General features: G+C 42.2%; 1 protein-coding gene across 1 annotated transcript in view; it reads right to left on the bottom strand.

Annotated features, from left to right (window-relative positions):
- Positions 1–20,443, bottom strand: part of ncor2 (nuclear receptor corepressor 2) — a gene marked incomplete at its 3' end in the record, with an annotated part of 66,836 nt that overhangs the window by 7,661 nt on the left and 38,732 nt on the right. The window contains exons 2-4 of the mRNA XM_080433598.1: positions 12,831–13,029; positions 10,302–10,414; positions 915–1,098 (exon numbers count right to left, since the gene is read on the bottom strand). Coding sequence (XP_080289724.1) covers positions 915–1,098; positions 10,302–10,414; positions 12,831–12,935 — 402 coding nt within the window. The 5' untranslated portion in view covers positions 12,936–13,029. The remainder of the gene's footprint in view (positions 1–914; positions 1,099–10,301; positions 10,415–12,830; positions 13,030–20,443) is intronic.

The following is a 20,443-nucleotide window of genomic DNA, read 5'->3' as shown; positions in this document are numbered from 1 at the left end:
ACATTTAGGTCAGACGTCAGGTCTAAAAGGTGTTAAAAGTATCTGTGTGCATGCTGAGTACACACTGCACCGACAGTTGGCGCTGTTGTGCACCTTCGTGAGAGAAATTAACTCCATGCCAGAAGGTGGCAGTAGTCTGTAGGAATCTGCAGTGAAAAGAAAAACTTTCAGAAGTGTTGCGCAACAAAGACAGAGCATTTTCACACTACTCCTGAAACCTGTATGTTCATGCGTCGCTCTCTCTCTCAAACACACACACTTGTTTTCTGCCTAGCTTAAACCTGCATGTTTGTGAGTCTCTCTCGCTCTCTCTCACATACAATCAGAGAGCTCTACGCTGCATAGCGGCCCGAACCTCTAGTATAATATAAGGGCACGCAAGCATGATTGGGAACCTGTAATTTCCAAAAACAGTACATTTGGTGGCTATAACACACTTGCAAACAATGGCTATTTTTGGCAAATATCAAAGTCTAAGAAAAAATCACACCCTGTGTGAAGTGGGCGGTGTCTTCCTAGCTAACCACAATACTGAATGGAGTCAACCAATCATGTACAAAAGATAAATACATTTATTGAAACACTCTTTATGATGGACAAAACCATAACTTGAAAAAAACAAATATTTGGTTTTTTTCAAGTTATGGTTGCTTATATAGGTCTATGCACATGTGTCATGTGACACTGGCCAATCACAGTCCTGAATAGATTGTGATTGGCCAATCACAGCGCAGGATAATTCTACTAATTTCCTGGGCCCAGATCACAGCGCAGGAAAATGTACATTTTTCCAAATCTCACTTATAGGGGCGGTTTCACCGCCCAAAAAGCATCCCCAACTGTGATCTCAGCAAGTTAACCTTCCGTCCATGACCTGGAGGTCAAAGACTAGCAGAGTGAGAGTCAGCACTGACCTTTGCCATGTCCTCTGCCCCTCCCAGAGGCAGTGGTGGCCGGTGGGCTGAGTGCCTCATCAGAGACTCCGGCCCCATCTCCAGAGCCAGACGAGGACGTTTGATCTCAGCATATTCCACCTCCGATTGGCTGTTGCTCTCTGGAATGTAGATGGGCTCATAGCGGATATGCTGCTCCTGGCCTCTGTAGGGGACAGACGGACGGACGGACGGACGACAACACAAATCAGAAACAACTCTTTGAAAACTTAATGGAAGGCTTATATGCCTACAGTATAGTATAGCCTAGCCTGGTGGTAATACACTTTTACTCTTTGTCACAGAGCTGAAAGAAGGTTACTAAAGTGACGGCAGTCGAGATTTCACTAAGCCTGGCGTCCCTATTTTGGGCAGATTTTTAAAGATTGGCTAATTTCACTATACAATATACCATATATACAAAGTAACACCTCTCACACTGAGAGTACCGTTTCACTACACATCTGAGTAAATGGAGAAGAAGGTAAAACATCCGCACATCTGAGTAAATGAAAACGTGAGACGGATTATAGGAGGAAGTAATAGCAGATAATTGCCCTGTGGCTTAATTTAGACGATATGGTTGTTATAATCTATGGCCTGATACAGTCCAGGGCACAAATGCAGAGCAGATCTTCTTTATAAATTAGGAATTTTGCCTCGTTTCAACTGCACCACAGCTAAAACTACAGTTAGTGGGAGACTGGATCAATGGAATCAATTACAGATCAATGAAATCCATTGTGTCAGACAGGAATGCTAGTCTCAGAATTTAAATCATCTTGAGTTAACAGACATCAATAGCAATGAGACAATATTGATCTGCTGCCAAAGAGACAAGATTTAAGGTCCTTACACACCGGGGCGATTTTTTTCATGCGAATAATACTTTTTTTTAAAAAACCTTATAAAGTCAATGCAAGCTTCCACACCAGTTTCGCGGAGCGAAAAAAGCGTCTTTTAATTATTCGGAACGAGTCAGAATTTTGCGTATATTCGCATATTCGCCGGTGTGTAACCGCCTTTAGGCTAGACTGCCCCAACGCTCCTGATTTCGTGTATAGAGGGGCGGGTGTAAAGAGCCGGCGAGAGACTGCGGCTGATCCCATTGGTTCACCGATCTGTCCGTCAACCCCCGCCCCGTTAACACAACATTACGAGCGACACCCACTGCACTCTGGTTGGTTGGGAAGTGAAACACTTCCTTATACCTAGTACACCGACGCGCTGGGCCAGGCTTTTATTTTTTAGCAACACTAAACAATAAAAGCCTGGAGATCGAGGCTACCTTTAGGCTGAATATCAAACACGAGAGCCCTATAAGATGTAATTTGTATACAGTATATTCCTTATCCAAACAACTATCCAGTAGCTCACAAGGCCGAGATGGTAACAAGATACGCCTTGAGATCAGAAATTACCTAAAATTACACTTTTAGGCCCAGTCTGTACAGATAAACCAGCAAGCTGGCTTTGGCTCAAAGCGAAGCATCATAAAGTAAGCCTAGAAGACCATTTTCTGCAAAGTGGGAACATGAAATAGGTCAACCAGAGCTGAAAAAGTGGAAAAAGAAAACAGAGAATTGGAAACGGTGACTCACTTGAAACAACAATCTGCTGTTAATGTTTTTTTTTTTCTCAAGGCACTGTGGTACGGGTAGAGCAGTTCTGCAGTGCTTTTTGTCAGTATTGTTGGCAAAGTCAATGGCCCCACACACGCACACATATACACGCTCTGTATGGGTTTATAGTGCGACTCCCTTGCCCCCCCCCCTCCCCCATTTCCTTCTATGGTCCTAGTACAGTGCATCAATGCTAGAACTGTTCTGGGTGGGCTGGAATGCTAACAATTACATCGGTGATGGGCGGAGGGCGGACGCAGCGCTGCTCTGTAATGTGATACAGTAGGTCGTGATCTTTGCATGTGTGGTATTGGTTTACTTTAGTTTAAACCATGCTATGCACATGTTAATCACGCTCATGAAATACACAAGTTCATCCAGGGAGGGCTGGCACTAAAGTGCTGAGATCAGCTGAGAGCTGATTCCAGAGAATGTACTGTACAGTCAAATGACGACCACTGATTGTTAAATTCACAAGTTGCTTCGCTCTTCAAGGGTTTTATTAGCCCGCTTGTAAATGGTGCTCTGTTCTATCTGAGGAAATGGGGTTTCTAAAGCCTAACCCCGAGGCGGTTGCCAGAATGTCAGAAACTTTTTGCTGCCTATGTCAAAATGGAAGTGGCTTCTGAAGAGAAGGGGGAGAACTGGGAAACATAACCATAATTGCCGGTCCCGGGCCACAATGGCCTAGTGTGTGGTTTCTTAATGTGCCAAGGAACTTGGAGCCTTTCTCCGTGCAACAGGGTGCCTGTGTTGGCAGGGCAAAGGAATGACTGAGACCCCGTCTGATACAGCATGCTTTCACCAGAAACCAGACAGGAGGGGGTATAAAGCATTGACATATTACTTAGTACATATGTAGAATATGCAGCGGTAAATCTGCATGTTAAAAGGTGTCATGGGGCGGGCTGGACAGAGATGAATTGTGGATGCATCTCTGTATAATTGCCTAAACACAGTGTTGGGGGGGGTATGAACGCCCAGATGGTGCGTGAAAGACGTCCCTTCCCCCAAACGCACATCTCCCTCTTATTCACTCACACACTTCCTCTGATTTCCATAGAGGGTTTGGCACTTACATAATCACATCATCAAGCTCAGTTCTCCAACCCCCCCGCACACGCACACACACACACACACACACACACACACACACACACACACACACACACACACACACACACACACACACACACACACACACACACACACACACACACACACACACACACACACACACACACCTCCCATTCTCCCCCTCATGAGCGTGCAACATAATCTGATCCCTGGGGAGGATTTGTCAATGTCAGAGTGCGAAGACAGAGAGAGATGTGTGGGGTTTATGGGGGTGTGGTGGAATAGGGGAATAGGAGGGCGGAGGCAGCGATACAACACAACAGCCTAACAACCGCTCCATTCGTTTCTCACTGGCTTGAGCCCCGTTACGAGTAAGAGCGAAAATCATGTATCACTGGGAAGCAGAAGCACCACCGAAATTGTGCCTCTGCCAATCTCTTCACCGTGCCCGCCCCCCCCCCCCCCCCCTCGGCCACCCTAGAGGAAAAGGCAGCTTGGCAGCTGTGCGGAGGAGACCCAGTGAGGCTGGGAGAGTGAGTGATTCCAGGGTGTTCGGAGCACCACAGCTGGGATGAGGGGAAACGGAGAAAGCACAAAGGAATAGGGGAACAATGAGGGAAAAGTCTAAAAACACACAACGTTTTTGCTCTGGCCCCTCAAGTGACCTGAGCTGAAATTACATCTCACAAGCTGTTAATAGCTAAAAACAAAAGAGTGGTTAGCTAACACAACCGGTCACCAGAAAATGCTGGTCAAATGCTCCATTGTGGCCTGTTTGGTTGTAAGAAGAACGTTTTCAGTTTGGTTTGCAAATTAACGAAAGTGTGAATAATGGAAACAGCAGTTTCTTTCCAGAACCTGGCAACTTGGTGTTGCCAGGAAGAGAAACAAGCAACCAGTGTTAAATCGTTCGGCATTAGCGGTAGCCTCTCAGGAACTTTCAGCGCATGTTTGACTATCATGAGACTCTACAATGAGTAGTAGTAGAGAAAAAAATTACTTTGCATCGGTTATAATAGACGAATTTCCCTAAGCCACGCGCTCCCATTATGACAACGGAAGGGGTTGAAAAAATGACGACAGGGGAATCTCTGGAAAAAAATAACGCCACTTTTTACGTCGGTAGGTGAGTAACGACACATCAAAGATAACACTTAAAATGTCCGGAATTCTCCTTTAAGGATGAAATTTTGAAAACTGCTTATTACGTATCACAATTTGCATAATTGCTGGTCTGCAAATAATAGTGGGGACTGGGAGTTTAAACTATGAGTGGAGGGTGTCAGATGGAACTGCTGATTTTAGTACAGGTGACTTTCTAAATGTTTTCACAGCAGAGCAATGATGTTTCTCTGTACTTCTGTGACCATCGCTGCACCTCATTATATTTCTAGACACAACAAACAAACGTGACACAGATCTGTTATTAATCCAGTAGACTTAATCACCGTTTTGACGATGTGCCTTGATGACTTGATCTCGAGATTCGAATTGCACAGAAATGTCGGGCTTATTATTTACCATGATGGAAATGACTGGCTGTTGTTTTGAAAAGGTCTTGGGGCGGGGAGAAAGGGGCCCATTATGAATCACACCTAGACAATCATATTTCAATACGTTATCACTAATATGAAAATTGCAATTGGCCTAATCACTCTTTATTCAATTTATCAAAGATTTATATCAATGTAATGTGAAGTTGATTTACGATTAGCCAACAAGGATGACTAACATGGCTTAGGTTATTAGAGTCAAATGTTGATTTATTTAACTGAATAGCAAGTGTACACAACAGCAACTACACAGTATCTCATATATATATATATATATAAAATACATGATATATAATATATGAGAAAATATCCATCTACTACATCCATCAACGTTCATAGATAAATAATTATTGGGACTAATCAGAATGTTAAATCTAAAACAAAAAATCTACCATACAATATTTCCTGTCTTGATGGTACACAACTGCATAGAGTTGATCATATCAAATATCTTGATCTTTGGCTTGCTTCAGGTCTATCATTCAAATGTCATATATTAGATAACATAGTCAGGAAAATCAACTTTAGTACTGGTGTCCTATACCGTAACAGAAACTGCTTTACATTTACAGTCAGAAAGAAACTTGTTCAACAACTCATACTACCAATTCTTGATTATGCTGATGTAGTCCATCAGACTGCCCCCAAAACAAACCTTCTTCCTCTTAACTCAATATATATACCATTTATGCAGATTTGTTCTTGGTTGTCCATATATGACCCATCACTGTACCATGTATGAAATTATCCACAGTATCTGAAACAGCTTATGGAACGGTTGGAACCTTTCACTTCTAGCCATCAACTTCTAGACATTATTCACAGATTTCTGCAGATTTACTTATGGCTGATGTTTGGGCTCACTAACCACAGGGCTCTAAGAAATGGGAATGTTGGTCGGTCCATCCAGCCATCTGCCACTTTGGTCCCCAACAACATCTTGCGAAAACTACTGGCCGGGTTGCCGTGTCATTTTCAGTGCAACTTCATGCTCCGCGGAGGATGACCCTGGTCTCTCACTGATTTTGGTGACCTGTGGCCTTTCACTAGCTCTAACCTTAGGCCACATTTCCCCTGGCACACATCTGAAAATCTGATTCATGAAATGTGCTGAACATATTCATGCTCCCTGGAGGGTGAACACTAACAAGTTGACTGACCCCATAACATTTCCATTTTCCACTAGTGTCATCCTCAGGCCAAATGTAAACGTGGCATGCAAGATAGATACAAGACACTGACAATCTCTATGTCATCCACTATTAGAATACACATATAATACACATCAACAACCTTCACATTCCCTACATATTAAAATACAACAGAATAACAACAGCTGTATTAATTCCCTTTGGCTGGGGCAGAAATGAAAGCCCTATAAAGAGATGTCTTTGGGTTGCCAGGCTTTAAAATGTACTATTTCTCAATCTCAACTAGCCTGGGTGATCTGAGACAGATGGGAGGAGGCGGGGGGTGGAAAGTGTGCGAGATGTTCCTGGAGCGAGGAACATGAAACAAAGAGGCACATAGGCTCTCCTGCCGCAACACTATGTTGTGGTTTTCTGACCTTTGGTTTGCCAGTGAGGCTGTGGGGATTAAGCAGCTGCCGAAGTAGAAAGGCATAACTCCTCAATCATCAAGGAGAGGCTTGAGAGCAGATGAAGATGACCATGAAGAAGAAGATGGAGATGGAGATGAAGGATGACCATTACACTATTCAGTGTTTCCCCTAGGATGGAGTTGTAGCAGCAGTGGTGGACAATGTGAGACTGAAGCACAACCTGGTACTGTAGGTAGTACAAGCGATTATAAATTATTTTCTTTATTGAGCAAGTGAAGACAGTGTGCAGGTGTTTTTTATTCTTTAAAATAGTTTTATATTGTAAAATGAATAATATTTGCTATCAATAATGATGTTCTGGACCGATAGAACTGACAGATGGACTGGACATCTGTATCTGTATCTGTATCTGCAGATGTTCCTATCAGTCTGTAAAGGCTAGCTCTATCTTCTTTGCAATTGCATGCTGGGGGGGATACATTAATGCCGTGGGCATGAGCAACCTCAACAGGCTGGTCAGGAAAGCTAGCTCCCTCGTGGGGGGCTACCCTGGAAGGCGTTGAGGAGGTGATGAGGGTGCGTATAGCGAGGAGGCTGCACACCATTATGGACAACCACTCAAATCCCCTTCACTTGGGGATTGTGGGAAGGTTTAGCAGCAGGGATAATGACAGATGCAAATCCAATTTCGTCTGCTCATTTTCGTTTTGTTTCAATTTCTCTCTCCTGAAATGAAATTAATCTGACGTGAAAACGTATTTTCTGTTTACTAAAGAGCTAGAGAGACGGGGAGACCTGTTACTGAACAATACTCTAAAGCAATTATTACTATGGGGAATATAGCTATTTAACACTTGTTTGAACAAAAGGATATCACTTACAGCCCCTGTAGCAGGTGCAGATAATGCAACAGATTTGATGTGCCCTATCTCCCTTTTTACCTTTATCTGTAAGGGTAGGACATTCCACCATCTAATGTATTTTCCCCCGACAGTTTGATTGATTGATTGAATACTTTATTAACAGTCTGAACAAGCATCTTCTCATCACACGCATCTCCACTTCTCTTATGCATCAACACATTCATCTGCCAACCAAGGCACTGAAGCCAGTAGTAGCCTCTATATTTATACAAGTAGCAATACAGTTTGTAAGAGGGGCGAATTTACAAAAGGATTGTGCAGGTTTTGTGGCCGCTAAACCTGCTCAAAAAAGAAAAAAATACTGTAATTCTCAAAGCACACAAACAGTGACTTATTATAACTACCTAACTGTCTCCTGGTCTTCTTGTTGCTATACAAACAGCAGGTTTATGCACTAGAGCCCATGGAGTGGAAACAACTGGTAGTGGACTCCTTCAGTGGTGTATGTGAGTGGATGTAATGACATGTATGATGTAGGTGGTGTTGAATGCAGAACCAAACAATCGTCAAACTAAACGAGACGTGCTGTGCTGGATGAGAGAGAGATAAGACTGAGTGAACAAACTTAAGTGTGAGCTATGAGATGCACCGGGGCCAGGTGAATCCCATATTGTGCTGACAATCCCTCGCCTCCTATCTGCTAAAACAACAACAGAACAGGGAAGCAAACCAATAACACAAACACGCAACCAGCAGGTGGAGTGAGAGGAGATGTCACTCTGGCAACTGAGAAGAGAATAGACTGAAAGGCTGCCAAGGCCAGAGTTACACTATTCAGAGTCTCAGTGAATGAGAATGCAGAGGGCTGCAGGATTCTCAGCCCTCTGAAGGAATGCTGAAGGCCTGATGTTTGACTAAAGACTCCCACCCACTGATGCCTGCCAACCAAGTCCGCCAGCGAGATTTCACACTTCCACCAACTCTCATGCAAGTTTAGAAATAAAAGGTGGGCAAACAAACTGCAGGACAATCGCTTTGATATGACTCGCTTTGATATTTAATTACTTGGGAAAAAGAAAAAAGAAAAAAAAACATTTCAAATGAATATCAAGCTGTTCATGTCTTACAAGCCATCTAAAAGTCACAGGAACAAGTCGAATGGGTACTGAACGCCAACGAGAAGCTGTCATTCTCTATCAGAGCGCCAACAAGTCGGCGACGGGTGGCTGTCATTCAGACGGTAGGTGGGAGGACCAGAGCCCGGGGATTCTATCCGTTACTCCTAGCTGTATCTCTTTAGGTAGGCTAGAAGGTAGGTACATCAGTAGGTAGGTAGTAGGTAGACTAGTATGTATGTCTGTCTGTTGATTGCTGCAGCCAGATCATAACTTAGTGTTCCCACACTGTGATCTATAGGACCAGCAGCAATGGACAGGAACAAACACACAGACCACGCTCAATAAAGTCCCAGCGAGACCATAACCCTGTTCCTGTCTGATTGATACTTGAACACGCATCCACCACAAATGCACGCACGCACACACACCAACGGCCACACACTGTTACGCGACGCGAACACTCTACCATCTGTTGTCTGCCAATGTGTCACTATGGCATTCCTGAGGCTAGTGTTGCACGACTCATTTGACATCCCCCTGAAAGATGCATTTTCCCCCCATCCTCGCGCAAAAAGATCTGCAGGTTGATTTCTAGAGAAACAGCAGGCTCAGTGGAAAGACAACAGAAAAAGCACAAATGACTTTAACAGATCGTCTAGTTACCACAGACCTCCAGAGAAAGTCAATACGGCTCTCTTTTTTTTAACATATGCAAGAAAATTTGGCATGCCAATCAAATGGGAGAGGGAAAAAAACACTGAGCGTGTGGCTTATCCTCAGTGCATCATGCAAAATTCATGGCACCTACATCAATTATTCATGAGCACTCATCAAGACTCATCCTCAAAGAAGGCATGACTATATAAATAATAAACCACTTTGGTAGGTGCAAGACCTGCGTCTCCAGAGAGAAAGCACTGCACATACAGCGCTGTGCCTGACTTACTGTCGGTCTATTGAAGATGGCAAAAACTTTGCATGCTCCATTGCCCCACAGAGCCATTTAACACCACATAACAGAGGAACGGCTTGCGGATGCCAATTACGTAAGGATTACAACTGGGGGGAGGGGTTATCCGGCAAAGACGTAAGATAATACAACATAAAAATGCATGCCTGCCATGAGGCTTACACTGTGTTCCAGGATAACAAACTACATTTAAAGGACATTAAAACACTCTATGATGCTGCTAGGTGCTTACTTCATCGACAGGGTTACTACATGAGATTGGGTGTCCTATCTTTAAACAACTTTGTTTCATACATTTTTTGTTAATTGAATAACACCACAGGCTTCCGGTATGTCTAAAAATGACATTTATAAATCCACAGATATTCAAAATATTTGATGGAAATTGCACTTTAACCCTGGTTTCACAATTTGCCTGCTGAAAGGTTTCTAGGAAGAGAACTTGTAATTCCTTTTTAAAGAGAATTAAGTCTACATAAAACTGAACTCCAAGGCCATAACATCAAGAGCTTTTCCTGGGGGAGGTCAAGAGGTGAAACCAATATATGATGATACCACTGTAGTGGGAGACTGACTGTAAGGGTGAGTATGTATGTAGCACCTACCTCTCATTCCCAGGCTGGAATTCAGAGAGCAGAGAAGGCCGGCGGCGATGGGGCTGGGACATGGCATGGCTGTAGTCCCTGGCATGAGGATGGTAATCTACCAGCCCCACCTCCTGAAACACACGCAACAAGCCATCAGTACACCTAGTAGCTTTCTTTAATCAAACATTGAAAATCAAATAAAAGCACACACTTAAAGCATGCAATAAAAGACAAAATGACAGCCACCCAGTGTATATAGACTCAGGAATAAAAGCACACACACTTGTGCAATAAAATACATATAATGACAGCCACCAGTGGTGGAAAGTAACTAAGTACATGTACTCAAGTACTGTACTTCAGTACAAATTTGAGGAATTTTTACTTTCCTGGATACATTTAAATTTTCAGTACTTTTACTTCTACTCCGCTACATCTCAGAGGCAAATATTTTAGTTTTTACTCCACTAAAATTATTTGAAAACTTTAGTTACTAGTTACTTTGTAGATTTATATTATTATTACAAAACATGCATTAACCACTTTATCCCTATATACTTTGTCTATTTGAAAATAACACATCTACAAGCACACAATGCGTCGCTTTGCAACGCGTTGTAGATCTGCTATTTTCAAAAGATTTTTATACATTTTGAACACTTGTGAAATAGGACATTCTGCATAATGAGTACTTTTACTTTTGGCACTTTAAGTACATTTTGATGCCAATACATTTGCACTTTTACTCACGTATTTTTTTTATTCTGGACTTTGACTTGTAACAGAGTATTTCTATATTGCAGTATTGATACTTTTACTTAAGTAAAAACATTTTAGTACTTTTTCCACCACTGACAGCCACCCATTATATATAGACTCAGGAATAGAGCATAGAACGTCTCCCTCCTCTTTTATTCCCCAGTGTGCACCTCTTTCTCCTTGGTTCTCTCATATCGTGCTGCTCTCTCCCGGTTTACCTCCCACAAGAGAAGAGGGGTAAATAAATACATGCAGCTACTGTACAACTGAACCCCCTTCTCTCCCAGTCTAAAGACTGTGGGATGTGGCCTGTCTACCCACATCTCCTTCTGAATGTGTTGACGAGGGGAGGGAGTGGAGGGATTAACTGTAGCCGCAGCTGTGTGGGGATCCTAGAGGGCACTGGATTGTCCCGCCTCGGAAGAAAGGGAGCCCTCTTGCAAAACACTGGAGGCCGACCACGTGAACTTTGGCACAGGACAGAGGCCGCTTCTAGGGGTTTCAGAGGCCTCCGTCCCTCATGAAAAGACATGGGGCATAATTGGGAGATGTGGGTCGAAATAATGGGGGAGGGGCGTTGATATTATTCTGCAAACGACAACATGAACTTTCAACTCAAACATCTAATGAGGGAGCAGATCTGTGTGCACAACACTGTAACCTGGGAATGTTCCTGTTGGGAAAACATCAGCGGGGGGGGGGGGGGGGGGGGCTTCGGTAGATCCCCTCTCCAGTGGTGCAGGCTAATGCCCTGTTTACTAAATAGATACAAAGCAGGCAGACCCGGAGTTGCATCCACAGCAAACCAAGATTTAACCCATTAAGACCTGAGGCAATTCTTTAAAAAAAATCTAAATCCTAACAGTTTTTGGAAAAAAATCAAAACATTTTTTTTTCACGATTTTTCAAAAATAGCAGATCTACAAGCTCGTAGCGCGGCACTCGGTGCCGCGCTATGAGCTTGTATATCTGCTATTTTTGAATAGCCTAAAGAAATCTAAAGTGACACAGATGCGTTCCAGGTATCAATGGGTTAAAGTACAATTCTGGCTAAAAATCATAATCCTGATGATTTCTTAGTTGTTATGGTCAGCATAGTACTTAGTCTAGATGAAATGAGACCCGAGAATACATTTTAACTTTTGCCCTACATCAACATTCTAAAATAAATCAACTAAATGTTTCCAATTTGCCAATAAATCAATTTACTGATTGAGGAAAATAAGGTTGATTATTTGCAGGGGTGGAAAGTACTGTACTTAAGTACAATTTTGTAGTTACTTTTTACTTTACCAGAGTATTTCCGAATTGCAATACTTTTACTTCTACTCCACTACATTTCAGAGGCAAATATTGTACTTTTACTCCACTACAATTATTTGAAAACTTTAGTTACTAGTTACTTTGCAGATATAAATTACTATATTATAAAACATACATCAACCACTTGCCCCATTTTATACATAGGCTATTTGACAATAGCCGATCTACAAGCTCACAACGCGTCGCACCGCGACGCGTTGCGAGCTTGTAGATCTGCTATTTTCAAACATTAGTACTTTCACTTTTGGTACTTTAAGTATATTTTGATGCCAATACTTACGTACTTTTACTCCGGTAACATTTTGAACACAGGCCTTTTACTTGTAACAGAGTATTTTTATATTGTGGTATTGCTACTTACTTACTTACTTATATATTAATATCTGAGTATTCTTCCACCACTGATTATTTGTGTATCACATGTGCGAGGCAGTACAGGTGGCGTGGCCACATGGTCTCTCTTACCGTGTGTGCCCGTTGCAGCTGCAGAGGCAGAGAGGCCGGGTTGGGCAGGTGGCGAGTGTCCATGACCCTCCGGCCCTGCGGCACAGACTGGGGGTGAGAGGACATGCTGGCACAGCCACACTTCCTCTACAGGCAGGAAGTGGGTGGGGCTGCGGAGCAGATGCCACGCATTATCAGCCGTGTCTCGGTAGCCAGCAACCTGCGGAGAGGACAAGATGTGCCGTGAGACATTTGTTGGAATCGAGGCCGTAGTGGTCGTCTTGTTGGACAAGCTTCTTGTTAAAAATAATTAAACATCATGCATTGGTAGTTGACCGGTCGTAGCCTCGGCCACTTCAGTACGGTAGACCTGTGTGCAGCATGACTTTTCCCCCCTCTCTCTACCCGTATGCTCAGTCTGTAGTAGTCCATTGGTTCTCAAAGTGGGGTCCGGGGACCCCCAGGGGTCCTTGGGGGGGGTTCCAGGGGGTCCCCAGCAAAATGTGTTAAAATAGCACCACAATAATTTTAACCACTTTAACCTTTTATACTTTGGCTATCAAGAAATAGCAGATATACAAGCTCATGAGCTTGTAGATCTGCTATTTGTGAAGAATCGTGAAAATGTGTGCAAACCTTTGAATATATATACTTTTTTAAAGCGAGAGATGGGGGTCCGCGGCCAAATACATATCATTTTGGGGGTCCTTGAGATGAAAAAGTTTGAGAATCACTGCTCTTGTCTACACTGTCCTGTCTGAATTAAGAAAACTAGACCATACCCGGTGAAGGGTTATCTCCCATTGTTTGACACATAATGGCTAATAAGAAGCTGAGATTTGATGAAATTGAGAAACGGGATTCGCAGTTAAGTTCAGATGGTAATGGGCAATGGCTGTGCGCAAAATCAGATCAAGTGCTCCAGCCAGTGAGGAGAAACGGGCACACAGTTTTGCTGACACGAAGACACCAAGACACCATGGCCACAGAGGTTTGTCAAATTATAGGAGGATAATAAACCTACTGTATCGTGGATTATATAGGCTTGGTACTAGTGTCAAAGTGTTTAGCTAAATCGAGTTGAACAGCTACCACCCCCCACCAAACCCCATCCCACCGGATGTCAGGGCAGCTGCTCCCTTTTCCGTTGCTCCTGGTTGAGGAGTCAAAGTTCCTGCACCTGCTAGACCCATTCCCTCCTTCACCGTTCGCTTGAATGGCCCAGTGTCCCTCTGTCCCCCACGACAGAGGAGACCAGCCAAGTCCAGCAGTGAGTTGGTAAACCAGAGATGCCCATGGTTTAACAGGGCTTTACAGGACCCATAAATAACTCCATGATAGATGGAGACGTCGGCCTAGACAGTTATATAGAAGAGTTATAACTAGGGAGGACATTTAGTAAAATGGCAGTGTGGCTTCATCTTCTGTGAGTGAGCCATAAGGCCTGAGAGTGATCCTATACTTAAACAGGCGGTGCAATATACATATGCATAATGCTACAGTCAGTACACACCCCCACAGGCCCTTTGTTAAAGCGTTTGAGTGCTTACTCTTCACAACGGTAAATACAGTAAAGTAAATGCGGTGTGGGAAGATAGGAGAGTGAAATCCTCTTACAGTTTTCCATGCAGATTTTCAATACAAACGGATAAGAGAAAGTGTATTGTTAACATGCGAGAAAATGTGCTCAGGGGAGCAACAGCGAGGAAGTACAATTCAACCCTCACTGGGAATGATTTCTTACAATCCTGTACCTCAATAGACACTCTGTGTTCAGAAGACTGATGCAAGAAATCAACCTTATTTCTAATCAAATACACGCTCCCTCCATCTGACAGCACTCATTTTGCAAGAGCTTTTTTTTACTGACAGTGACAGGGGGTTTGGGGGTGAGGGCCGGGGTGACACGATGGGAGTGATGTTGTCGAGCTGTGCGTCTCAGTGGCATGAGTCGTGACCAGTACATTTGTCTGCCATTCAAAATGTTACGTAGTGATCCTTCAAGTGAGTGTGGTAGTTAATGATTTCATTTGAAAGAACAGTATTTAATAAATGTAAATATGAATAGTCGTCCTGCTTTGCTTTTGAGAATCAGATTGCTGATCCAGGATCAGTCCTTAAAAACATCAAGAGTCAACTCTAACATAGCAAGGCTTTAGTGTCGAAGAAATATGTAAACTCTTAAAATATTATGGGCCCTATTATCGCCGAGGCCTTACCCATTATCCCTGAACTTCTTTAAAAACATTTTCAAATAGTTCAACTAGACGATCTACATCGACACGTTGTGAGCTTGTAGATTGGCTATTTGAACTATTTGATTTCTTTTTTTAAATAGTAAAAAATGGCAAAGAAGTTTAGGGATAATGGGTAAGGCACTGGTGAAAATAGAGCCCATGGGTTTTACCCAGATGCCAAAGGTGAGACATTAAAAATATCGATTTAATAACAATGTCTCCTAGGGATGTAACAATATTCAACAAAAATGTCTTGATATTACCGTGGGCCTCAGCCCTGTGGCAGCATCTACGATAGTTGACTATGAGAGTGAATAAGTGAAGGCAGCGATCATCTGTGCAAATACATGCACAGATGATCGCTATGAACACTATGACAGACGTGCTGATGTACGCAAAGTGTGTTGTGTTATATCCTGTTTTGAGTTTGCTGTCGCCACTCTTGGACACCAGTGTCTGCTGCCGAGTGCAATGCTACTAAGCTTATTCTAATCGCATTGCATTTTTGTGACTAAAACGCACACTATCACTGCTAATTATCACTCTCCTTTTTTAGCGACTGACCGCTGATCGCTGGTTACTTAGCTAAAGGACTAGGGCTGCCACGATTACAAATTAATGTGGACGATTAATTGTCACAATGTCACCCAAATAATTGCGATTAATGATTTAATTGTGTGTTTGGCATTGAGCATTAGAACATTTTCTGTTTGCCTTTTAGACTTCCTAATCAAACATTGCACAGGGCAGATATGAACCTAAATATACTTAAATATACAAATGATTGACCTATTTAATAATTATATCCATGTAAAAATAACAGATTGTTTTTTTAAATAACTGAAATAGCTGATCTACAAGCTTACAACGCGTCACTTTGTGACGCGTTGTAAGCTTGTAGATCTGCTATTTCTGCTTTTTTTCAATATTTGAAAACGTGTGAACGTTTTTTAACATGGAAGCTATTATGACAATTATGCAAAAGTAATTGCGATTATCTCAAATAATTGCGATTAGACGATTATATAATAATTGTGACAGGCCTATAAACGACTATACCGTTGATGGCTGAGAAACTTTGGGTTGGTCACAGCCGAGTGGGTAGAGAGGCCCCCTGGGAAACAGAAGGTCCCCGGTTTGCGACCCGGCCTACGTGTTGAAGTGTCCCTGAGCAAGACACTTAACACTCTGCTCCCTGAGCGCTGTAATAAGAGCACTCACTGCTCCTGGTGGTTATAGGATGGGTAAATGCAGAGGACAGATTTCACGTATGTCCTGATATACAGTGACAAAAAATAGCCCTAAGGAGTGGGGCTGCTGGGGCATTATTATTATTAGAATAGAATTATTTTACTGGCATTAATATACAACAATAAAAACGCCAACGTGGATGAACACAAAAATGCTGAAACTTGTTTCCATTGCGATCCACTCACATAAAAAACACCCCCCACACAGAAAAAACAAAGACGGAACAACAGTGCAAACAGCACTAATAAATAAAACAGTTTTAACAATAAAAACAACAATACGAGGGGGGCCAGGGGTCCTAAGAACTAGTTAAGTCCAATTAGAGGTGGAGCCATGATTTAAGATCACCCTTGTGTTGTTATAGCCTACAAACAAATCATGGCACGTTGACAAGGAACATCATGTTATGGTACACACACAGAGAGAGAATACAAATGATTGGACTCAGATCAATGGACTCGGTCCGCGGTCTCAAGCTGATACGTCTGCTGCTGTCAGCCACGTTTTCAGAGCAGCAGTTGTGTGCAACCACCGCTTGTACAGCCCCCCACGGCCCCCCCCTCCCAACCCACACTAAAAAAGTAAACATTTCCATTGGATTTGCCCTGAAATCTCGAAGCAGAATACCTCTATAATACACGTCTTTTCAGAGGATGGTTAGACCTTTGCATTAACAACTCATCAACAATGCATTTGTTAGATGCAAATAATTTTTTTTTTACTATTATCATTCTCCACCAACCAACAAGTGTAGCTCGAAACATAATCCATGATGATGGAAATCCTTTGATGTGATTTTAGATTAGAGTAGCCATGGCCTATTTAATCACACAGTGGTTACAAGTACATACTGCCTCAATGCGACAATGTGGGTTAAGGGTGCTTATTGAACACAGCTGAGCTGAGCATTTACCACAGAGAAATAGCGCTTATGACCTTCTTACAGAAGTCTGTGTCTTGTTGTGTTCTATTCAAATGAAGGTTTTCTGTAGCTCAACAGCAGACAAGACACAGTGTGTGTGTGTGTGTGTGTGTGTGTGTGTGTGTGTGTGTGTGTGTGTGTGTGTGTGTGTGTGTGCGTGTGCGTGTGCGTGCGCGTGTGCGTGCGTGTGTATTTATTTCTTTGCTAAAACGAGTGCACCGACTATCACATCAATCACATACGCTGTTCCAACTCTGAAACCTTTTAGCGCAGAGAATGATACTCCCCATCACTACTGCCTCACTGCAGGTTGAGGTTCACTCACGGGCAACTCAACTCAACCTTCTCCAGGGGACAAACAACTAGCCGAGTGACATTTTTATTGCGGTATATGAGGAGGCCAGGAGGGAATAGCTGACAACATTGTTTATGCTGCTCTGTCTAGCCTATTAGTCGTTCAAACAAATGATTGTGATAACATTGTTTTGATAATTAAATAACATTCTGCATTCATCATAACACATTCTCTAATGACTTCTGCTTTTCACAAATACAACTACATTGCTGCCTACATTACACAAAGTCAAGGTGATTGGGTACAGTTGGCAGGAGCCCCTGCCATCTATACAAATAAATAATCAAAATAGATTACACTCAATGGTGATTGGGACAGTTGGAGGCCCAGCAGTGTCTGGGGGTACAGGGGGCTTTCACGTAGGAATGGGGCCAAACACCTGAAGGGCGCTTTTTTTCTAGTTTAATCAAAACAAGGTCAAATGCAAGCTGTGTGACGTCAAGTTGGCCTACCAAAGAAAGAAAATAACAATGCACATTGCACACACATTTGAAGACAAAGTATCCAACATAGGCCTAAAGAGACTTCACAACAGCCGTCCATTACTAGCTTCACTCCAGTGGTGGAAAAAGTACTCAAATGTTTTACTTGAGTAAAAGTATCAATACCACAATGTAAATATCTGGTATTCAGAATGTACTTAAAAGTAAAAGTACAAAACTATTGGCATCAAAAAGTACCAAAAGTGAAAGTACTCATTATGAAAAACAGATCTACAAGCTGTGAGCTTGTAGATCGGCTATTTTCAAATGGCCGAAATGTATAGGGCTGAAGTGGGTAATGTATGTTTTCAAATAATAATCAAAATCTGCAAAGTAACTAGTAACTGAAGTTTTCAGAATAATTGTAGTGGAGTAAAAGTACAATATTTGCCTCTGAGAGAGAGATGTAGTGGAGTAGAAGTAAAATAATATTGAACATTGGAAATACTAAAGTAAAAATACAATTTTTTTTTACTTTGCACCACTGCTGAGGTCACATAGTTGATGACAAGAGTGTGGGTGAAACCACAGTGCTAATTACAAAGATGGTGGTGAAGGCTCTGCCTATATAGGCTCTGTGCATAACTGTAGTCCTAATTTCCTGAAGGTGGCATACCCATTTCCTGTTCATTTCCCCATAGCTTTGTTTGATTGGCTTGGCAGCAGATTCGAACAGTAAACACATATGACGGAGCCAATCAAACAAAACTATGGGGAAATTAACTAGAGCAGGGTATGCCACCTTTGGGAAAGTGGGACTACAGTTATGCACAGAACCTATTCGTTTCATGGAAATAAGAGGGTTTCCGTGCGCTCATGAGCATTTGCAGAACCTGAATACATGCTGGTCACATCCCGTAAAATGGTTACCATTCGAATTGAGAGGCTCTATTGAGGAGACAGCCCAAGATCTCTGCAAAAGCGTATAAACTGTCCTAAAGTTGGCTCTAACCACAGACACATGGACAGCACTCACCACTGAATCATTTGTCATCTGGCCTGGAGGGCCAGTCAACCCCTGTGAGCCAGAGTACATAATTAAAAGGGGAAATGTGTATACCGTATTTTGGAAGTTACCATACAGTCAATTTCACCCCTACACAGTTTACATGTGTCTTTATCTCCTCCTTCATCCAAGTCAAACCAACAACTAGAAACTAACAACTAAAAAATAGACTGTCTAGAGCAGTGAGGAGATGCATACAGTAGGCTACAACAGCCAGATAAACAATGGATGACTGCATAAGGCTTAGATTTATTTAATATCTCCTGGTGAAAAACTCAAATCAAAAACTAAAATATCCAGAACCATTCAATAATAAGACTTACAAGGCCTTAGGCTTAGGGGTGTCACATTTTGATCGATTTTATAGTCACAACATTTATTCTGTTAGCACTGATGGCTTTATATCTCAATAACTAACATATAATTTATATATTATAACAATAATAAATAATCATATTTAAACACACCTGAATAGTTTAAGCGCTTTATCAAAAGTTGTTGAACTTTTACCACACTATAATGACATTTTCAATAGAGGACTTTTATATTTTATCCGATTTTAAACACATGGGATCTTTGTAATGGCCTATTCATAAAATTCGAATAGAGCACAGAAGTCCTGACGTCACTCGTTCATCCCCAGGTTCGTAAAGTAATTTCGCTATGGAGAATAACATTGGGTCATCATAGAATCGTCTCATATAAGAATTGTGGTCCAAAAATAAACAAACTGTCTCGGCGATATTGTCAGGGAGGAGGTTCTGTATCGTTTATGATAGTCAGTCACTTATATTTGAAACAGTCCGTTTCTGGCGAAAATTTAACTAATTCGGCGGAAGTAACATTATCGTTTTCTCACCGTCAGTTGATGCTTCATATCCATAAGAGTAAAACCGCCAGGGTCATTTGTTTATTTTTGGAACACAGTTCTTATTTGACGCAATATTAAATGGGGATTCAGAATGGGGGTGGAAAACCGCGAACCAGGTAGACAAACCTAGGATGTGTAAATTAAGTCAGACTTCGGTGCTCTATAGCTTTTGTTTTTCTAAACAGACTTTTCAAAATGTAAAATAAAGTATTGTTTTCCAAAGGGAGTGTGAGAGTGCACGTTGACATGTGCACTGGAGATTTTCTTTCTCGCTTTGTGTGCTTGACAATAGCAATTTTGCATAAGAATGTGGTGTGGGATGATAGCCAGGTTCTGTTCCTCTAAAACAGCAGGGCCGGATGGACGATGAAACGTAAGAATCTCTCTCACCACACTGACTTTATAGCAAAGAATATGAAGTAAAGACAGAACACTATAATGCTTTCAAATCGTTTGTGCTCCAAAGCACGCCCCACTACACAACACATACAGCACCATTGATGTAGTTAG

Source organism: Gymnoscopelus braueri (assembly GCF_963280865.1).
Source record: "Gymnoscopelus braueri genome assembly, chromosome: 7".
In the NCBI taxonomy this organism is placed as follows: domain Eukaryota; kingdom Metazoa; phylum Chordata; class Actinopteri; order Myctophiformes; family Myctophidae; genus Gymnoscopelus; species Gymnoscopelus braueri.
This window is presented reverse-complemented; position numbering and strand designations above follow the sequence as displayed.